A 22,086-nucleotide genomic window follows, 5' to 3' on the forward strand; every position below is an offset into this window, starting at 1 on the left:
GATTGCTCCTAGCAACCCTCCCACCAGCCCTTCATGCTCATAGTGACCTCGACGTCAGTTACGTGACTCAGATAACCCTGTCCATACTGAGGTTCATCGTCATATCCACATCCCTGTAGTCCTACAAACTTCCTTTTTCTTTCAAACAATGCATTCTTTTTCTCCAAAATTATTGATAATGGACTAATTTAGAAATACAAATTTTTCAAGTTCCATATATAAGTTTGCAAATGATATATGGAAAATGTAATCAACGGTAAACGCTTCTTTGAGTTGCACATGTTAAATTTAACAACTCTAATAGAATAAAACATAAGTAATATGACAAATACGAGAACATGTTTGTGTGTGCAGCAAAGAGCGATGATGGGGTTTGCTTGATGTGGATCTGTCAGTATTAGAGTCATGGGAGTATAGAAAAAAATCTGTATAGATCATCCTGGCACAGTTATTTATGCAAGGATTACGATTCCTTAGTGAATGAGATGAGGACACAGCAGTGCATGTGCTTATTTAATTAGCAGGGGAAAGAGGAAGGGGGGTTTGCTGGAATACGGATGGGGAACGGCCGCTGGGCTCATCGCTGGGCTCGGACGCTCGCATTACCGCTGCAATTAGCACTTAGATTGGAGCTCTAAACCCTCTCATTTGGGAGGTAATTGGGGATCTTGGTGCTATCTGATACCACCGTGACTGTCTGCTGCTTTCTGCAAATCATGCTCGTGAATCAGTGCGTGTGTGAGTGGGTACAGCCTAATGTGTGTAGAATTGGCATTTATTTGAATGTTTATGTTGTTAAGGGATGATACATCGACTCTTGCATTTCAGTATGGATGGGAACTGAAAGCCATTTCTTATTCAGAATGAATGCATGAATTAAATGTTACCACAATTTTTGTTTGTTTAGTTTATTTTAATATATAGTTACATTTTTTATTTTATTTATAGTAAAATGGGCAGCTGTGGTTGCCAGAAATTTACGAAATAATTATAAAAATAAACTAAATAATAATAAGTTAAAACATAACTATTTTGAGGGCCTGGTAATTCGAATCCCAGGGTGTGATGAGTGACTCCAGCCAGGTTTCCTAAGCAACCAAATTGGCCTGGCTGCTAGGGAGGGTAGAGTCACATGGGGTAACCTCATCGTGGTCGCTATATTGTGGTTTGTTCTCGGTGGGGTGCGTGGTGAGTTGAGCGTGGATGCTGCAGTGGATGGCGTGAAGCCTCCACACGTGCTGTCTCCGTGGCAACGCGCTCAACAAGCCACGTTATAAGATGCGTGTGTTGATGGTCTCAGATGCGGAGGCAGCTGGGATTCATCCTCCGCCACCCGGATTGAGGCAGTCACTAAGCCACCACGAGGACTTAAAAGCGCATTGGGAATTGACCATTCCAAATTGGTTGAAAAAGGGAGAATAATCCCAATAAAAAAAAATTATAAATAAAAATATCCCTATGGAAAAAATGTATGCTATTTTTTCACTCTATACTGATGCTGACATGTAAACTTTGTTTAATTTGAAAGCTGCGCATGTAAAGAAGACACACCTGAGAGATCTGGTTGGGTTGAATCACTTCCTTCACCATCAAAGTGAAATTCTCCTCTTTACCATGGCAGGTGGTTATTAGCTCAGGAAGCCCTGCAATTGGTCCTTGAAAGCCGCCTCCGCCCCATGCTTCTTTGAAGCTCCACCTCCTATCAAGAGAAAGACAGTCATGTGACATTGCCTTCAATCACACAAGGGTTGACGGAGGTCCTGTTTCCTGCTGACCCAGCGTGATAGATCCTGCCAATCCTGATCCCTTTCTTACCATTTTTATTGTGTTTCCACCAAATTACACTCTCTGCGGGATGCAGCCTTAGTGAAATGTATTATGGGTGTCAGAAAATCCAATGGCAGTGATGTTAGTGTGTACATGTGTGAGCAGCAGTTTGAGGGCTGAGTTTGGGACCAGGTGGGTGTGTGAGCCATCCCGCTGATAAGTGCTACTGATGGTGTTTGCATTGTCAGATAAGAGATGGTGTCAGTATTAGCTGCTAAGCCATGTTACACTGTCATAATCAGATCTACAGGTGAGAAGGGATGCACCCCTTTAACACCGTTGTCAGGAAGTGAACAGAAGACATTAATTAGACCACTGGAATCATATGTATGGCTATTATGATGGCTATTTGTAATTTTTGGAGCTTCAAAAATTTGGCACCCATTCACTTGCATTGTATGGACCTACAGAGCTGAAATATTCTTAAAAATATTCTTCATCTTTGTGTTCTGCAGAAGAAAGAAAGTCATACACATCTGGGATGGCATGATGATGAGTAAATGATGAGAGAATTTCCATTTTCGAGCGAACTATTCCATAAGACTATTAAAATGAATATGTTAATATATTAATAATAATAATAAATAATGTTTAGCCTATTATTATGTATTTAATAACACAGCAGGAAATAAGGAAATACATATTCAATGGTGGTACAGACAAACAGCCAGTCAAGGAGATTACAACACCCAATTCAGGTATTGCGGCACCATGATTTGTCTTGTGTTGAATGTTTTTAGCAATACAAATATATGCTTTTTTCAAATATCATTAAATGTGGCATTGTATCAAAATTGTGTAATGGATATGGGTTTAATAAACATGTTATTAATTAGATCATACTGCACTCCCTTATAATGGTTTGTTTGCTGTCCTGGTGATTATTTGAAAGAGCTACCACTGTGTTTTAGTTCAAACTACAGTAACAGTAGTAGTAGTTGCAGTGCTGGGTTGACTACGTCTGAAATGTAATCTGGGACTATTACAAATTACAGTTACCATAACCCAGTAACAATCTTTTACAATACACATTTGAGGTCATCTAAACTGATTACTTTTGGATTACTCACTGAACATATTCATGAAAATCATTCATTTGAAAAGTATTATCTTCCAATTAACTCTCCTTTCGTTAAACCTTTTCCTTTTCGTAAACACAAAAACAAACACACACTAGCTATTTGTCAGTTGCTGAGTAAAGCACAGGTTCTTAAAGGAATGTTCTGGGTTCAATACAAGTTATGCTTAATTGACAGCATTTGAGTCATAATGTTGACTACCATAAATATTTATTTCAACTCTAACTTGTAGGTTACAGTGAGGCACTTACAGTGGGAGTCAATGGGGCCAATTTGTGGAGGGTTTAAAAGCAGAAATGTGAAGCTTATAATTTTATAAAAGCACTTACATTAATTTTTCTGTTAAAACTCATGTATTGTTTAAGCTGTAAAGTTGTTTAAATTGTCATTTTAGGGTTCGCTGACATTATATCGTCATAGCAACGAAGTTGTAAAATTGGCTATGTAAGTGATTTTATTACACTACAATCATGTTTACAAGCATATCCTATATTTCTATACTTTTAAAACAGTGAGTATTTTACCATATACGGATTGGCCCCCATTCACTTCCATTGTAAGTGCCTCACTGTAATTTGCTTTAATTTTTTAAGAAAACGAGGGGCGAGTTGAATACATTTTTGTGGTAAATTATATTATGCCACAAATACTGTCAATTTAGCTTAACTTGTATTGAACCAGGAACATATCTTTCAGAGAATTTTAAATAATTGTTATTTTGGAAAAAGGGAATATAGATTGGACTTTTTCTTATCAAGCTACGAAATCAATATTGAGAGAATGTCTCTAGATATGATATAGAGATAGACGATCCCCCTCATAATTATTCACGAAAAGGTGTGGCCTTAACCTTTGACAGCTGCTTTTTGTGCCATCCTGGTCATGAATTCAAGTAATTAATCATGTAATCCATAAAAGTAGTTTGGTCACAGCTGTCCTAAGGTATGTGGAGGTGATGTCCTGTCTGTCTTCTCAGCACATTTGGCACACCCATGATCAAACCATCTGGAGATGTGACCATTTGGGCAAATATCTAATGGCTTATAGAACTTGATATTTGCACCTGAAGATGTAGAAGTCCTGTTTTTCAATGTGGGGGAATGTGAACAGAGAGGAATCCTGGACACATCTGCCTTGAATGATCATCTGTACGAGGTTACAAATGCCAAGAGTGGACACCAGCCAGTCTTCATTAGACACCACGTCCAGCATCACCTGCAGAAACAACAACATCATCTCAATCACAACACATAGAAGCTCACAGGAGTGGACTTGGATCTGCATCAAATTTCACCAAAACAGGATACTGTATGATAAAGTATGCCAGAGGCTTAAACGATCACAGAAGTTAACAGAATCCATCAAGAGCTTCAAGCAGAAAGGAATTTTCTCAAGATTTAGAACATACATGACTGTAGAACACTGTTTAAGACAAACAGCATTTTTGTTCAGTCACTTTTGGTAACAATTTTATTAGTAGGACTATGAAAGCTGTTGAAATAACTGTGGCTCTAACAGAAAATGATAAAACTTTGATGGGTTTTGATATCTAATCTATAGTTATAGTAATATGGTGATACTCTTTAAACTACATGATATGTTGCTGCTATTGTGCATGAATCCTCAACGGGTGATATTAGACCATTAAGAGTATGAATGGGTAGTACTTGTGTAGTATCTCATTCGCTCACCCTCTCTGTGGTCCTGCCACTCTCTCTTTCTCTAGGTAAGGCTAAAGTTTGCTAAGCTCAGCTGCGCTAACAAACGTAATTAATGAAAAGTCATTTCCTTTGTAACTATGAGTAAAATGCACCTGAAGTGCAGCGGAATGCCCAGCGAGTTAATCAAAATGCTAATGCAGAACAAATTAAAGTTGTGATTAACATTTCACAGTAGCTGTATGAGTAAATTGAGGAGAGCAACAGCATGATATGACACAGAGAGAGAGAGATAGGGAGATAAAGAGTGAGAAAGATGGACAGAAAGTTAGATAGAGAGAAGAAATCTTAAGCAACAAATGACATAGGAAAGAAAATACAATAATGGTTGACAAGTGTGTTCATTTAGATTTGAGCTTGTTTTTATATTTAAGAGAGTATGTTAACACTGATAAGTTTGAGGTACTTTTAATTATCATTATAATACTTGCTGTATATGATTAGTTTATACAATTAGTTCCAGTTCTTAAATTTGATTGGACGAGAGACCTACCAAGAGTGCTGATATAGAAGTCCAACAGCACTAGGACGCTATCATTCCACTTGTTCATGACTTTCCAAATAGTGGTGGGGATTTTAATTCATCTTTCACTTTGATTTCATTCACTGATTCATTCAGTGACCATTTCTGGAGATCGCATATTTACGCCAGTAGGTGGTGATAAATAAGCGTCTTTTATGTTATGAGCGAGTCATGTAATCTTTGACCCCCTTTACATACACTAAAGAAAACGGTTTATTCCAGGGTTTTTGCAGAAAGCGGCATTCTGAAATGTCATGCAACATAGTTTTCCTTAAACCACTTAAGGAAATTTTGAGAAAACGGTTTAACACATCAGTGTTTCTCCAGGAGAATGCGGCTTGTGTGGCCATATAAACGCACAAATGGTGTTCTTAAAGGTTTTTGAAGAGTGCACATGTGTGTGAAACAGACCGGCTGACTAATGTCATATCAACACATGAAAACGATTTCAACATTACTAGGTGTACAGTGGGAAAAGGGAATATCACACACACTTTAAACTAAACCAAATGACACACAATTTAAAATATTAACTGTATATGCCCTAAAGTATTCCTGGTTTTTATGTAAGAGGGTGTGATGAGGAGGAGGGTGGGGCCGTGAATCAGCTGATCAGCAGAAGAGTGAGATAAAGGGAAGCCGGAAGCACCAGTTAGAGAGAGAGAGAGAGAGACGTGGCCACATTGTGTGTGTGTGTGTGTGTGTGTCCTTATGTTTTATGTTGGTTTAAGTATATGTTTATCATTAAACTTTATGTTGACTTTTCAGCCGGTTCCCGCCTCCTCCTTGCCCTTCTGTATACATTTACAGAGGTAAACACCACGATTATAGCACAATGCGTCGCTAGCCACTATTAAAAAGTTAAAAAAGGAGCAAAAACGGAAAAAAAGTGAAGTAAAAGAAGTGAAGATCAGCATCGCGGGAACGTGCTGTGGAGAACTCTGCTTACTGACCGAGCCTCATGTATACAGGTGTAAAGGGTAAACTACTAACACAGTGCATATAAACGTGAACAGCGTTTTTGTCTCTTAAGCAGCTTTCTTGCAATTAACGGTTTTCTGGTGTACATGTCGTTCAGCACCAAAACAACGGAAGTGAATGAGAATGATACCTTTACTTAAAAGATTCATTCTAAAACATGACTAGCTAAAAACAAGAGTATGAGAGCATGAACTGAATCATTTTTGTCTGAAATGCAAGTATTGTTTACTTGTTTATTGATCTGTTGTATTAAAGCAATATCACACTTGCAATCATGCTGTTGTTCTGTATATCATCACTGCTGTAATTCAGCAATTGATATACGGCACAACAGCGCTCTTAATACCCTATTGCTGAAGTCTAAGTTATTATTAATATAACACTGTGTTCATAATTCAGGGGTTACATCACATTTCAAAAGCACTATACACAGGTTTATGCTTTGACTGTCAGTATGCTAAAACATCTTAATCTGTAAATCTCTGTTTGTATGGGCAATTATATTTTTGTGCATTAAAAGGTTATATTTATTTGCCGAGCCAGTTTAACCTATTGAAGGACTGTTCTTATCATCCACATATCACTAATAAACTCAAAAGCATGACCCTAAACCAGTGTAATTAAACAGGACTTCCTTAACAATGACTATACTACTAGTTGTTCAGAATAGAGGTAGACCGATATATCGGTTTTACAGATTAATCGGTGCAGATAGTTACTTTTTGGAACTATCGGCTATTGGCAAAAACCTATGCTGATTGTTTTTTATCATTTTTTATTCCTCCGTGTTCTGGAAGATTCTATATATAGTTAGAATGACTTGGTTCTACAGTATAACAGCAGCCTCTAGAGGTGAAACATAAACAATCACTGAAAATATTTTCCATGTTTTTATCATCACTTTAATGCATATTTTCATAGATAATGCATACATGATAAGAAAGAGAATTGTGATAGTCCAGTGGCAGAATCTTTGGTTCAATTCTGATCCTTACAAAAAAGGTGGGGTCAGCAAACTAAACCATTACTAAATATCACAACAAAAAGTTGAAAAGAGAAAGAGGTCACTAATAACATAAACAGCAAAATAAATAAATACAAATATTATTTGTAAACATAGTACTTCTCACAACTCTCAAGTCAATAAAACTTTCAGCACATACTCTGTCCATTTTTACTCTGAATCAGAACTAGAGATTCATTTGAATCACTAATCTGAGTCAGTTCATGCCAATGTTTTATTCAGACGGGTTAGAGAAATGGCCTGAATAGGTTCATTTGAATAATTCTGACAGCTGACCCATGTGCTAAATCATTTGGAGTGGTTTCTCAGTGATGTGACAGGATGATATGCTACTCTAGAGAACAAAAATAGCGCTGGATGAAGTGGAATGATCACCCAGGGTTGGGCGGATTACTTTAAGTAATTAATCTGGGCTGAATACTGAATACTCCGAATACATCAAATAAAAGTAATGTATTCAGAATACTTTTAGAATACATATATATAAAGGCAAGGCACAGTTTGAAGTATTATGTGTAATATGTCATTATTATCTTATCTGAAGTGCTACACCTTCACTTTTAATCTAAGTGAATCTAAATAGCTTGTTTCTTAAAATTAGATGTGGAGTTTGACACTAATGTTTTTCTTAATGGAAGGCCGACGACAAACAGAAAGGAATTTGTGGTCAACTACAATATTTCAATATTTTAACAACATTTGAATCTTCTTCTTAACCCATTATTTGATTGAAGTGACAAAGAATAATACATTTTGACCCAAAATTTGATAAGAAATGGAAATAAACCATATTTCTTTTTGAGATGATAACTGGATACAATATGTGTCACACTGAACTAGCCTCATACATCTATAAGCCACACATTTTACAGTAGTTATTTACCAGAGGTTTTTCTGTCGTTGTTTGGACTCCATCTACTTCAAGACTGTTTCCTTCTTTCAGTCTTTGCAGTAGGCCTACTCTCTCTATATTTTTTACCTATACATAGTAGCCTATTATTGTCATCGATAACTGCTGTTTCTCAACAGTTCTGCAAGATTCTGATTTGGACGTGACTCAACAAAAAATTATCATGAGCCATCCGTCTTTACACAGAAGCCACATCTGCAGCTGCTGCAGAAATGTATTTACACAGTGTGTCCGTTTTGGTTGAGCTATTTATTTCTTTAGAGTAGTTGGTGCCTTAGCTACATTTAGAGTATTTTGCCCAACACTGAACAGATCTTATACCGGGCACTATTTGTTTTATATTTAAAATGTTAAACATCACTGGTTAGTGTGCTCTGTGAAGTGATAGGCTATATAACACAGCCTGCAAAGTTTTATAGTCAACCCCCTTTCTTTTTAAGTCTAGATCTGGGCCTGATATAAAGCACTGAAATAGAGCCAAGTCTTTTAAAATAAAGACTCCCCAGTGTGTTTTGGGCTAGTTTAAAGTTAAAAGCCCCATATTATGCACCTAAACAAACCTGACAAACACAAAAAGCAAAAATGCCTGAATCTGAATCTCTCTACTATAAACTATAATTCAACTCCAGATGAAATAAGACAAAGCAAGTAAACATTCAAATCTAATCAGTGTAGCATCCTGGCAAGGGTTCATTCATCGACATCACTGCATCACCATCTGAAAGCATGCGGCTACCAGCGGGACGGCCACAGCGGGAACCCTCAAAAGTAACCCCATGAACAAGCATGGCCAATCAGATACAGATCTGCACACATTGGCAGTAATGACCCGCCAGCATGGACAATCTGTCCATCCCCGCCAAAGTGAATCAAGAGCGCCGTCTCAGGCATGGCCAATTGCAAACAGATTCAGAGGTGTGCCATCAGGCATGAACAATCAACATCAGGTTGTCTGGCTGCCGCAGACAGTGCAGGAATGAGCAGAGCTGGGGTTTTTATGGCTGTTCTTGAGGCCAGAGGGTTTATGACGTTCCAAACAACCTAACAGATGGATATACATAAATCATATCCACACTTCAGCCACTCTGCATTCACTGGGAGTGTGTTTATACAAGGCAGAATAACACTGAATGACACGAGCGCTACCATACACACACACTCACACAAAATCCATTTAGTGCTGCGGAGACGTTATACAGATATGAAATAAAGTCTAATTATTGGCTTTCTTTTCCAATTGTTCTTGCTCAGTACTGTAAAACAGTGGTCACCAATTGCTGGCCCTCGAGATGACATGACCACGGTTGCCCCGTCTCACCGTTTCTGAGCAGCTCAATAAACCAACTGTACTCAGATGCTTAGCATTCACGTCAAAACCACGGGATACTTTAGGCTTAATGGAACTGCAAAAGCATATTAAGCAAACCAAGTTGGAGGTGTCTACACAAATATTAGTCACGTACATTATTCCCAACAAGCACTAAACCTGTACTGTCTCTTTCAGAATAACGGCAGTGCAGAGAGTATCTCACTGGTTTACATGAGCATCTGACAATGTGTGATTAGAATGAATGTTTTGGCAAAATATGCTCATAAAACTGAATTAATATTAATCGTATGTGGGCTAGTATGAAGCAAAGCAAAGACATTTTTTTTTTTATAGAAATTGATTACATCTTAATTTGATTAAAAACTGTGGAGACTGTGAATCAGAATAGAGACAAATTATCAGTCACCTGAAAAGAGAAAAGTATCATTTGCAAATCAAATGTTGTAGTCCTCGCTGGTGTTATACATGTTCATTTGGGAATGAGGGCTGACAGTTTAATCCATAGAATGCTCTTCTTTATATTAATATAAAGATAAAAAAAAAAAACTTCAGAACCCCACAATCTCAGAAATTGAGAGAAAGGATTTTGGAAATATATAAAATTGAAATTAGAAATGAAAGTTTGAAATGTGAAGATGGATGTATATGGCATTGGTTAAAAAAAAAAGTATACTGTATATACCGTGTATACTTGCAAGATTTTTCTTTTCTTGATTTTTGTAGTTAATTATGCAAATAAAGATCAGATGAAGATGCAATGCTTACTCCACTTGACATTTTATGAAGATATGATGCCTACATTTCCTTTTTTATTATTATTATTATTATATATAACTTGTAAATGATTGAATTTTATATGTAACATATGGAATAGGTAAAAAAATATATATTTATAAAAAATGACTTTTCCTACTGTCTCTAAGTGTTTTTGATGATTGCTGCAGTTATGTTTTGTACATGTCCTCACTAATATATTGTTACGAAGGCAGGAGAAGGCAGACGAGGGGTGAGGATCTAAATGCGGTTTTTATTGAAAGATGAAGAACAACAAACAAGACAAGAGCAAATGAAACGTCCACGATGGGAAAACAAAACCAAAACACGAAAACATCCAAAGAGTACACAGGCTGGGGAAACATCCACGGAGGGCAAAGGTAACGATAACGATAACAAACACATCCAAGAATCTACATTCAAACATCCACATTCAATGACCGACAACGACTGGAGAACAAACAGGGTTTAAATACACAAGCACAATGATGACTAAACGACATGCAGGTGAGACCAATGAAGTGCATGGGCAGTGATGAGGGCAGGGAATTATGGGAAGTGTAGTTTACAACAGTTGATAAGTGAAACACATATATATATATACATACATACATACATACACATTATGTGTTATATTTATATTTAAAAAAAATATTAAAGAAAAAACATGTGACATGAGGCACTCAGAGAGGATATTTCTTTCTTTATATATATATACAGTATGTGTATATTTTATATACTCAGTGACCACTTTATAAGGAACACCTCTACACCTACATATTCATGTGATTATCTAATCATCCAATCATGTGGCAGCAGTGCAATGCATAAAATCAGCAGATATGGGTCAGAAGCTTCAGTCAATGTTCACATCAACCAACAGAATGGGGAAAAATACGATCTCTATGATTTTGAGCGTGGCATGATTGTTGGTGCCAGATGGGCTAGTTTGAGTATTTCTGTAACTGCTGATCTCCTGGGATTTTCACACACAACAGTCAGTCAAAAAACATTCAGTGAGCAGCAGTTCTGTGGACAGAAACACCTTGTTGATGACAGAGGTCAGAGGAGAATGGTGTTTGAGTGTGTGTGGATTGGTGCTGTGTGATCTAGTGTTGAATGTTACTCTGTCGTCTCTGCGGTGTCGTAAGTGTCTGTGCTAACACTGTATTTATAGACGTCTGGACACAGACACACTAACAATCCTGTGATGTATTCAATAAAAGTCTCAGCAAAGCTTAGACCATGTAATAAATTAAAGTGCAACACGATTTAACAGTCTAAACAAAGAAAGAGTCATCGCTTTTGTCTTCATTTAAAGGAATGTTCCCAGTTCAATTCAAGATGAGCTCAGTTAACAGCATTTGTGGCCTAATCCTGATCATCACAGAAAACGTTATACTTTGTCAAAAATAGCGGTTACAGTGAGGCATCCCCACGGAAGTGAAGGGGACCAGTCCGTAAGTATTAAAATACACACCGTTTCAAAAGTATAGCCACAAGACATTAAAATTTGACATGTTAACATGATAAAATGCTAACTAAACTAATCAGTGTAGTCATTTCCAATATGTAAATCCTGTAATCTAGTAGACACTATAATCCCTGATTTTTACACTAATATCATGATTAAACATGTAATGTTATGTCTAATAATCTTGCGGCTATACTTTTAAAAAGATGTGTTTATTTTAGCGTTTACTGATGCCCCATTCACTTCCATTGTAAGTGCCTCACTGTTACAATGATTTATTGGGGGGGGTTATTGTAGAGACATAAACTGTGCTTACATTTACAGTAAAAAGAAACAAAAAAATTGTATACAATAGATTTAAAAAATGTTGAATGGAGCAGATAGTGAATAAAAAGCAGTGCTGAAATTTAGACAAAGCTAATGTCGCTAATGTCGATCATTTTGGTTTAACATATTTTGATCATTTTTGGTAAGTTACTCTAAAAAAAGGAATTAATTACTAACTACTAATAACATCTACAGTCTAATTAGATTACTGTACTAATTACTTTCTAAAAATAAAAGGATAGACATGAAACGTCACGGTTACTGTTGTAACCTCCGTTCCCTGAGGGAGGGAACGAGACGTTGTGTCGAATGAAGCGACACAAGGGGTCTTCCTTGGGAGCCTCACGTACCTCTAAACTTGAGAAAAGGCCAAAGTGAAATTGGCAGACAAAATTTGCATGCCCTGCCCCCAGACATACGGGTCTAAAACAGGTACAATTGTGCAGCTGAAAACCTGCATAATGGATGATTGGGGGAAAACGTAACAATCTTGTGTTGTCAGTGCCTAAATGCTTAATAAGTGTTATTAGAAGAAATGGTGATGTTTCACAGTGATAATCTCTCAACTGTCCAAACTTTTTTGGAGGTGTTGCAGTCATCTGATTTGAAATGACTGTAATTTGTTTTTTTTTTTAAAACAATGAAATTCACAAGGTAAAACGTCATATAATGTTTAGTTGTAGAGCTTTTAATATAGAAAAGGGTGAATATAATTTACAAAATCACACATTTTTTTTCATACTGTCCCAACTTTTTGGGAATTGGGGTTGTATTAGCTACTGTACTTAATAGTGAAACAGTCAATCAACTTCTGCGCTAAAACAAGCATTTAAACATTGCCCGTTTTTCCCACGCGTTCTTTGTCTTTCTTTACTTTCTTTTGACATCACTTTGATGTCATCCAGTAACACAATGACATATTGACTGATGTAAGTCATCATGAAACATCCCTCCCCTCGGAGTCTGATCACAAGTGGTCACAGGAGACGCATTTAAGCGACCAAGTTTAAACAGCGATGTGTTTCGCTTGACCACATGTGATCAGATAACTCGAGATCAGTATCTTAATATCAGGTGGAAACGGGGCCATTGTGAAATTCTGCTAGTGAAAATGCAGTTACAGACATCAGAACTGATTAGTTGAAATTCCATTTTTGATGTCAAGAATTTACATTTTTAATAGTGCAAATCTTATTATTGATTACAAAAATGAGCACTTTCACTAGTTGTAATGCCATACTTGATATCAATTGGATATGTAAATTATTAATATCCTACACTTGATTAAATGTCAAAAGGGCTTGCAATAGCTCAATTCCCCATTCACTGTAACAGGGGAAAATATGGCCAGAGCATTCTTCAAAAAACTAAAGTTTTGTTCAATAGAAGAAAGAACACAATAAGCATTTGTTATGACATGTGGTTGAGTAAATAATGAAAGAAAAAAAAAATTGGTGAACTATTCCTTTAAATGACTTTCTAGCTGGAGTAGAGCTCAAACGAGTAAGCATGCATTTTTCTGTAGAATAATTTACTCCCATATCGTCAAATGTTCAGGAAATTTCCAATAAGAAACAGGAAGTGCTGAGTCATATAAGTCACAGGTCTGTGGTCTTCTACCCCTACATCAGCATTAAATGAGTACATTCAGACCTGAGCAGAGAGGGCAGGTCAGAACACTATGAAGATTGATATGTCTCGAGTGTGAGGTCTGCAGAAGATAAAGTTAGGATGGTGATCCATCAATAAGGTCAAACAGTACAGCTTGAGCTCTGTTCTCAATCTCTGGAGCCCCTTTCTAAATCCCCTTTCTCACATAAATAAATAAAAAATAATACAAAAGCATACAATTTTAGTTATTGTATGCTGAACACTAGTTACGGCAGCCATATCACCGTGCAGCTATTGCCTGGTTGCCCACTAAAGCTAAGCAGGGTTGAGCCTGGCCAGTGAAAACCAAGGTTGCTGCTGGAAGTGGTATTAGGGAGGCCAGCAGGGGGTGCTCACCCTATGGTCTGTGTGGGTTCTAATGCCCCAGTATAGTGACGGGGACACTATACTGTAAAAAAAGCACCATCTTTCGGATGAGACGTTAAACCGAGGTGCTGACTCTCTGTGGTCATTAAGAATCCCAGGGCACTTCTTGTAAAGAGTAGGGGTGTAACCCTTGGTGTCCTAGCCAAATTCCCCCCATTGGCCCTATCTATCATGGCCTCCTAATAATCTCCATCCCTGAATTGGCTACATCACTCTACCATCTCCTCTCCACCAATAGCTAGTGTGTGATGGGCGTTCTGGTGCACTATGGCTGCCGTCGCATCATCCAAGTGGATGCTGCACACTGGTGGTGGTTGAGGAGATTCCCCCTATACGATATAAAGTACTTTGAGTGCCTAGAAAAACGCTATATAAATGTAAGGAATTATTATTATTAATTCAGCTTCAATTACCTTTAGTGATCACTCAGTTGGGGCTAGTTTGGGACCAAATGTTGGTTTAAATGATTGATTGATGTATTTCCATACATGGAGTATAAGATTTTTTTATTTTTTATTATGATCTTTCACAGTAAACATTACAGTATGTGTAAAAATTGAGAAAATGGAATAGGATTGTTTAATGTGGAACACAAACTATTTAAACATTAAAAGTTATAAATAAATAAACATTAAAAGTTATAAATAAATAAAGAGTTAATATATTATTTGATTTATTTAAAGGCTATACTTTACAATAAGGTTATATTCATTAACATTATTAAATGGGTGAGGTATCATGAACTTACACTGAACCATATGTTTTACGGCATTTAATAATCTTGGTTAATGTTAACTTAATGTACAATTGTTTTATTTTATTATTTAAGTTTAGACAGATACAAATAACATAGATACACTTTGACAGTAATCTGATGCATGTATCATAATGTTTTTAGCTATAGCTAATTTGCAACACTTGTCCCTAGAAGGGCTTTTTGGTTAAATGTAATACAAAGATAAAAATGTAGTACAATGGAAAATAATAAAATAGGATTAAAAAAATAGTACACAGAAAGGGCAAATTCAAAAAGTCTAAATATGAGAGCAACACTGTTCCTGAATTAACTACAATTTGTTTTTGTTTTTTAAGATGTCTAATGTCGGGATACATTTCAGATGGTCTGGCAGAGAATTCCATAATTTTGCCCCTTTCACTGAAACAGCAGCCTGAGCAAATGATGTTCTACAGAAAGGGATGTTACAGTTGACTTTAAAAACAGATCTGGTGGGTCTAATACTTTGCTGTCTTGTTATTATGTTGCAAAGCGGTAGTGGAGCAGCATCATTTAAACATTTGAAGACCAGTTTAACCAGATGCAGAGAAATAAAATTAACAAAACTTAAAATCTTATATTTACTTTGAATTTGGCAGTGATGGTACCTTATTCTCTTCTTATCTAAAACTTTCAAGGCTCTGTTGTAAAGACACTCTATAGTTTTGACTGATGAGCTTGAGACCATGTGGTTAAGCCATAAGATATATGTGAAAGAATCACAGAATTTAAAAAAGTAAAAGCACAGTCAAGAGTCAGACAGCTTCTTATCAACATAAGACAGCTCAAATTGGCCCTAATGGTTTTACAAATTTTCTTGATATGACTTTTAAAATTCAACTGATAATCTATGTTTATTCCGAGATACTTCACTTCAGGTACTTGTTCAATAAATTCACCATTAATTTTTATGTTCAAGAGTTGTGTTGGGGGTAGTTTTTGAATAGAAAAGCAGACATAGTGTGTTTTTTTTATATTTAAAGTTAAACGAGATGAGGCCAGCCAAGATGATATTCTTTCTAAATTAGCATTAAGTTTGTCAGCCACAGAAATACAGGTATCAGCAGATGCATACACCACTGTGTCATCTGCATACATCAGTAGACTTATATCTGGACATACTACATCCGGCAAATCATTAATATATAAACTGAAGAGTATGGGTCCCAAGACCGTGCCCTGAGGAATGCCTGTTTTAATTTTAAGAAAAGTGGATCTCACACTATTAATCACAACACACTGTTCACGGCCCTTTAGATATGATTCAAACCAGGACAATGATTTTTTGGATATATTGAACTTGGCTAATTTTGAAATTAATATGTTGTGATTTACTGTATCGAATGCTTTTTTAAAATCTAGGAATACAGCACCAGCTACATTTCCCTGGTCAAGTGATTGTTTGATATTTTCAATTAATAGACAGATTGCGGATTCTGTGGAGTGGTTGTTCCTGAATCCAAATTGTAGAGGACTCAGATATTGGTTTGTCTCAAGGTAGTGCATGAGTTGTTCTGAAACAATCTTCTCTAAAACTTTAGATAAAGCTGGAAGAAGACTGATATGTCTATAATTACAAGACATTTAGTCATCTCCTGATTTGAAAATCGGTATTACCAAAGCATTTTTCCACCCATCTGGGAATTGCCCAGATTTAATGGAAATATTGACAATATTGGTGAGAGGCTGGACCAGAATGCTGCTATATTTTTTTAGAAAAGCTGTATCTAAATTAAAAAATATATTTCGAGAAGGTGGTATTTAGGTCCTGTATAGCTTTCAAAACAGTTGTCTGACTGACCTCCCTGAGCTGGAATGAATTAGCTTGATCTTCGAACAAGTCTACTGTTGTTAAGCCTATATCATTGCAGCATGGAAAGCTTGATGCTAGGTTATTAACAGATTGTATAAAAAAGGTATTAAATTCATTAGCAACTTGTGTGCTATCTGTGATGGTGTGTTCACCTATTTTAAGTTCATATTTTGTTTGGGTGACATTATCCTTTGGATTTAGTAGGCAGTTTAATTGTTTCCACATTAATTTGCCGTTCCCTTTAACCTCTATTAGAGCTTGAATATAGTGATTTGATTTAGACATTCTAAGTTCTTTTACAACTTGGTTACGCAAACCTTTAAATAGTTTCAAATCAATGTCCCTTCGGGTCTTAATAAAAGTTTTCAAGGCAAGGTCTCTTCTTTTCATCAGTTTTCGATTGTTATCGTTCATCCATGGTAGCTGAAATTTTCTCTGGGATTTCTTTTGCTTTTTAATGTATTTATCAACAATACTCTCAATAGTGGACATAAGTTTATTACAGTAATCGTTTATTTGATCATATTGTTGAAGCTCATCCCAGTTAACACTCTTTAACTCATTTTCAAATTCAGTCTGCTTTTTACGAGGGATTTAAAATTTAAATAAGTCCCTATTTGGATTTAAAAATCTAGTCATTCTTTTCTTTGTCAGTTTTCTTGCAATTAAAATCATATTATGATCAGATAGACCAGTGACTAAATTATATGTTTTTATGATTCTATCAGGTTTATTAGCGAAGACTAAATCTATCAGTGTTTGAGTCTTCCTGGTAAATACGCGTAGGGGTTTCAATCATTTGAATAAAATTATGTTTGGATGCAAGATTTTTCAGTTTTTTCCTGCAGTGTTTGTCTATCCAATTTATATTAAAATCACCGAAGACAAGCACCTCGTTCTTGTGCTTAAAATTTTTAAACATCACATCCAAGTTTTCACAGAGCGTTGTAGTGCGTGCTGAGGGAGGATTATATACCACTAAAATCTGAAATTGCATATTTTGCGACAATATTACATTAATGCATAAACATTCAGTTGACATATCAGCAGTTAGATACATTTGCTTTGCATTAAATGTGTCCTTAATATATATCAGTACACCCCCACCCCTTCCCACAGTTCGGTCTCTTCTAAAACATGTATACCCCGGAACATCAATTATGCTAGCTGGAATTTTATCATGCAGCCAAGTTTCGCTAATACATAGAAAATCGATGTTGGACTCAGACAACAATATTCTGATCTCATCTTGCTTGGGAAATAGGCTTCTGATATATAAATGACCTCCTAAAATACCTTTAGGCTTTACAGTGGAATCCCAGACCACTCTGGCATGATTTACAGTCTGAAAGAATAAAGTTTGTCTCTGTTTAGTCAATGCTTGTGTTTGGAGTGATCTTACTTTGTCGGTGACGATTCTTCTTCGCGGTCAGCACTGTTAGCTGAGCAGTTCGGGGCACTCGCAAAGGCCAGTTTGTTATCCACCGTCGTGCCGGCCACAGTCAACCCTTCAACCGAGCCAGTCTGCCTCTCCGCCTGTTCCCACATCCCTCCAGCGTCACGGAACGGCACGTTCAGGTCCCCGCACCAGGCCCCGTCCTCGCCGGTGGACAGAGACCGGAAATCTGCGGGCACTCCGGGTAGCATGGAGCCGGTCGAACCGGTGTCATCCAGGGCAAGAAACTCCACTCGCTGGGGGGGAAGAAGGCCCGCCGTGCCGTCATCAGGTGCACTCACAGATGCACCCACAAGGCCTGGGCCTGGATTGAGCTGCACATCTCCCGCCAGCAGTACCAGGAGGAAAAGGTATGATACCGCACAAGATTTGTTTACTTTAATGTGGTTGGAGTGACATATTGTTGTGCGACAAGTGCGCCTTGAATCAAAGATTAAAAAGGAGCGGTGAATGATGAATTGTCCGTATCCAAAGTTATACAGGTGTATTTTCTGGGGGGAAATGCTTAGTATTTGATCATTTCTTACAGACTCTGGTTGAGTTCTAGGTTTTAAGGATCCAGTCATAGAGGCAAAGAATGTGAAAAATACCGCTGTAGTGCAGATGAACAGCAAGTAGAAACTCAGGTAGAAACTCAGATGACATTGTTTGTTTGTGTGCTGTTTAAAATGCGCACATTTACTTAGTTTTTTGTTTATTATCAGTGGTGATTGCATCGGTATTAAAAGCTTGATCAACCAATATTTAAGATAGGTGAATATAAAAAAGAGATGAGTTAATCCGAAAAAAAGTGCAGGAAACACGGAGCCCCACCAACCGTGTGTGCGCGGCATGAAAAAAATCTTATATCTGAAAAAAAAATCTTATATAAATCTTATAAGTTTTAATTTTATAAATAGTTTTAATTTTTTCACTTTTTTCTTTGGCTTACTGTTTTTTTTTTTTTTCTTCTTTTAAATGACTTAATTTTAAAAGTGCATATGAATAAATAAATAATAAATATGAAATAAATATATATATATATATATATATATATATATATATATATATATATATATATATATATATATAGATATATTATAGGGCTGTCAACTGAATACAATTATGTGCCAATTAAAGTGAGCTGTGCTGGAGTGCTGCTGTAGCTGTGTGGGGTGGGCTTGACTCTGTGTCTCTTTATGAACTGTTCTGCCATAATTAGAGGACAATGAGGGTGAATGAGGGGCTGATGGGTAGAGTCATGGGGAGGGGTCATTTGTTGCTATTGAGCGACTGATTCGGGTGAAACTGGGGGGTCCTGCCCACCTCATGTCATGCTTTTGTTAAGCGACCAATATGAGTGTTAGACACCAACACGTAATGAGAGAGTGATCAAACAGAAAATGGATAAATGTGAAGATCAGTGATTTATCCATACTGCATCATTACCACATTAACGTCCACACACACACACACACACATACACACACACACACACACACACACACACACGGCCATTCAAATTTACAGGCATGCAGACACCTTCAGTCACACACGTCTAAATGACTCTGAATTAGTCAGAATCAGAAAGGTCTGAGACATTGTTGCAATGGTGTCTTTAACATCAGTGAATCTGAGATGTGACCTGCAGTAGTTGGTTTGTCCAGGTCACACAGAGGTCACAGGTCTCTGCTGACACCATTAGGAGGGTTCAGGCAACAGTAAATCTCTGGAATTATTGTCAGTAAAATCATTTGATTGCTGCTTTTACAACTATAAACCAAGAGCAACAAATAAGAGGACGCTGACAACATAAGTCCTTTAAGAGAACTTAATTTTAATTATACAATTTGTAGGATTTTCAAACCGAATTCCTCAAGAACGAATAAAAGTTAATAAATAAGAGAATCTCACACACAATAAAATCTTTCAAGTATAGCCACAAAGCCACACTTGTTTCAACAAAAACTAAGTGGATCCAAACTCCGGATCCAAAATGGTGCTATTTTTGTGAAATAACCCGACTTTTGCGGCACATGGACATCGGAGCAACCGGTGTTCGTTTTTACCATTGCCAGACACTGCTCAAATATAGGATTCATGCAACAAGCAAGCTGCATGATGACCTGCAGGAGGCGCTACATGAACTCGGCTTGCTGCGGAGACCAGGCCTCCAGTCCTCGGCGTCACCTGATGATGGTGGCTGGGGGAGAGGATGTCGTAAGCGGTGTGTGAGGAAGCGGAAGTACGGCAAGAGGGCGGGGGTCCATGCTAGGCTAAAAACAAACCTTAGCCGGCCAGCTATCCTGCTCTAAAATATTTGCTCCCTGGACAATAAACTGGACTACATCCGACTCCAGCAGGCTACGCAGCGTGAGTTTAGAGACTGCTGCGTCTTTGTTTTCACGGAGACGTGGCTCAGCGACAGAGTTCCCGGACGCAGAGGATGTGCAGACCAGCTGGCAGATGTTCTTACCAACATCTTCAACATCTCTCTGAGCAGCGCTGTCGTTCCAATGTCCTTAAAGGCCAAGGCTTCACCACCATCGTCCCCATGCCAAAGAAGTCTTCAGTGTCCTGCCTCAACGACTACCATCCCGTCACACTCACACCAATCATCATGAAGAGCTTCGAGAGGCTCGTCATGAGGCAACACCCTCCATCTGGCCCTCACCCTAGATAAAAATGACTCGTTCGAATGCTGTTCATAGACTTCAGCTCAGCATTCAACACAATCATTCCCCAGCCCCTGATTGGAAAGCTGAACCTACTGGGCCTGGACACCTCCCTCTGCAACTGGATTCTGGACTTCCTGACTGGGAGACCTCAGTCAGTCCGAATCGGTAACAGCATCTCCACCACCACCACACTGAGCACTAGGGCCCCCCAGGGCTGTGTGCTCAGTCCACTGCTGTTCATTTTGCTGACTCATAACTGTGCAGCAATACACAGTACGAACAACATCATCAAGTTCGCCGATGACATGACCGTGGTGGGTCTCATCAGCAAGAATGACGAGTCAGCATACAGAGAGGTGTTGCAGTGGCTAACGGACTGGTGTAATGCCAACAACCTGTCTCTGAATGTCGATAAAACAGCCTTCGGGATGTGCTTTCCCGAAGGCTGAGGAAAGTACCCCCATACTCACTACATTCTAGAGAGGGACTATTAAGAGCATCCTGAGCAGCTGCATCACTGCCTGGTTTGAGACTTCGGACCGCAAAGCCCTGCAGAGGATAGTGAGGACAGCTGAGAAGATCATCGGGGTCTCTCTTCCCTCCATCAAGGACATTTACAAAAAACACTGCATCCACAAAGCAACCAGCACTGTGGACGACACCACACACCACTCACACAAGCTTTTCACCCTCCTACCGTCTGGCAAGAGGTACCGAAGCATTCGGGCCCTCACGGCCAAACTGTGTAACAGCTTCTTCCCCCAAGCCATCAGACTCCTCAATACTCAGAGACTGGTTTGACACACACACACACACACACACACACACAAGTCCTGAGTTGCACTTTCATTTTGTCACTTTATAACTGGCTGCTACCTCAATAACTGCTATGTGCATAGAACACTATTTCATTGTATGTTATGTTTACATTTGGCATATTTAGAAACTGTCATCTTTTTGCACTACTGTGTACTAGTCGGCGCTGCACTGTCTCTTACTGTGTCTATTGTCCTGTTCGTTGTTAGTAATTGATTGTTCTGTCCCGTACGTTTTGCACACGTTTGCACGTGTACTTTATATAGGTATATTATTTAGTCTGTGTAGTCTCATGTGGTTCTGTGTTTGTCCTATGTTGTTTTACGTAGCACCATTGCCCTGGAGGAATGTTGTCTTGTTTTGCTGTGTACTGTATATGGTTGAAAAGACAATCAAAACCACTTGACTTTACTTGAAGTGAAAGAAGGTGCCTAACTTTCAGAAATTTGTGTATTAATTAAAATAGTTTTTTATGATTTGTTGTTAAAAATTTTTTTAATTAGTTTTAAGTAATTTATTAATTCATTATTACTTGTTCATTATTTTTATTTTATCTTTATATAAT

At 37.7% G+C, this 22,086-nt stretch overlaps 1 protein-coding gene across 3 annotated transcripts in view; it reads right to left on the reverse strand.

Moving 5' to 3' along the window:
• Window positions 1-281: 281 nt before the first annotated feature.
• Window positions 282-22,086, reverse strand: part of LOC127657554 (activating signal cointegrator 1 complex subunit 3-like) — a 29,280-nt gene continuing 7,475 nt past the window's right edge. For all 3 annotated transcript variants that reach the window (XM_052146405.1, XM_052146404.1, XM_052146408.1), the window contains exons 4-5: window positions 3,970-4,121; window positions 282-1,699 (exon numbers count right to left, since the gene is read on the reverse strand). In XM_052146405.1, the coding sequence (XP_052002365.1) occupies window positions 1,483-1,699; window positions 3,970-4,121 (369 nt within the window). In that variant the 3' untranslated portion in view covers window positions 282-1,482. The remainder of the gene's footprint in view (window positions 1,700-3,969; window positions 4,122-22,086) is intronic.

The sequence above is a fragment of the Xyrauchen texanus genome, chromosome 17 (assembly GCF_025860055.1).
Source record: "Xyrauchen texanus isolate HMW12.3.18 chromosome 17, RBS_HiC_50CHRs, whole genome shotgun sequence".
Classification (NCBI taxonomy): Eukaryota; Metazoa; Chordata; class Actinopteri; order Cypriniformes; family Catostomidae; genus Xyrauchen; species Xyrauchen texanus.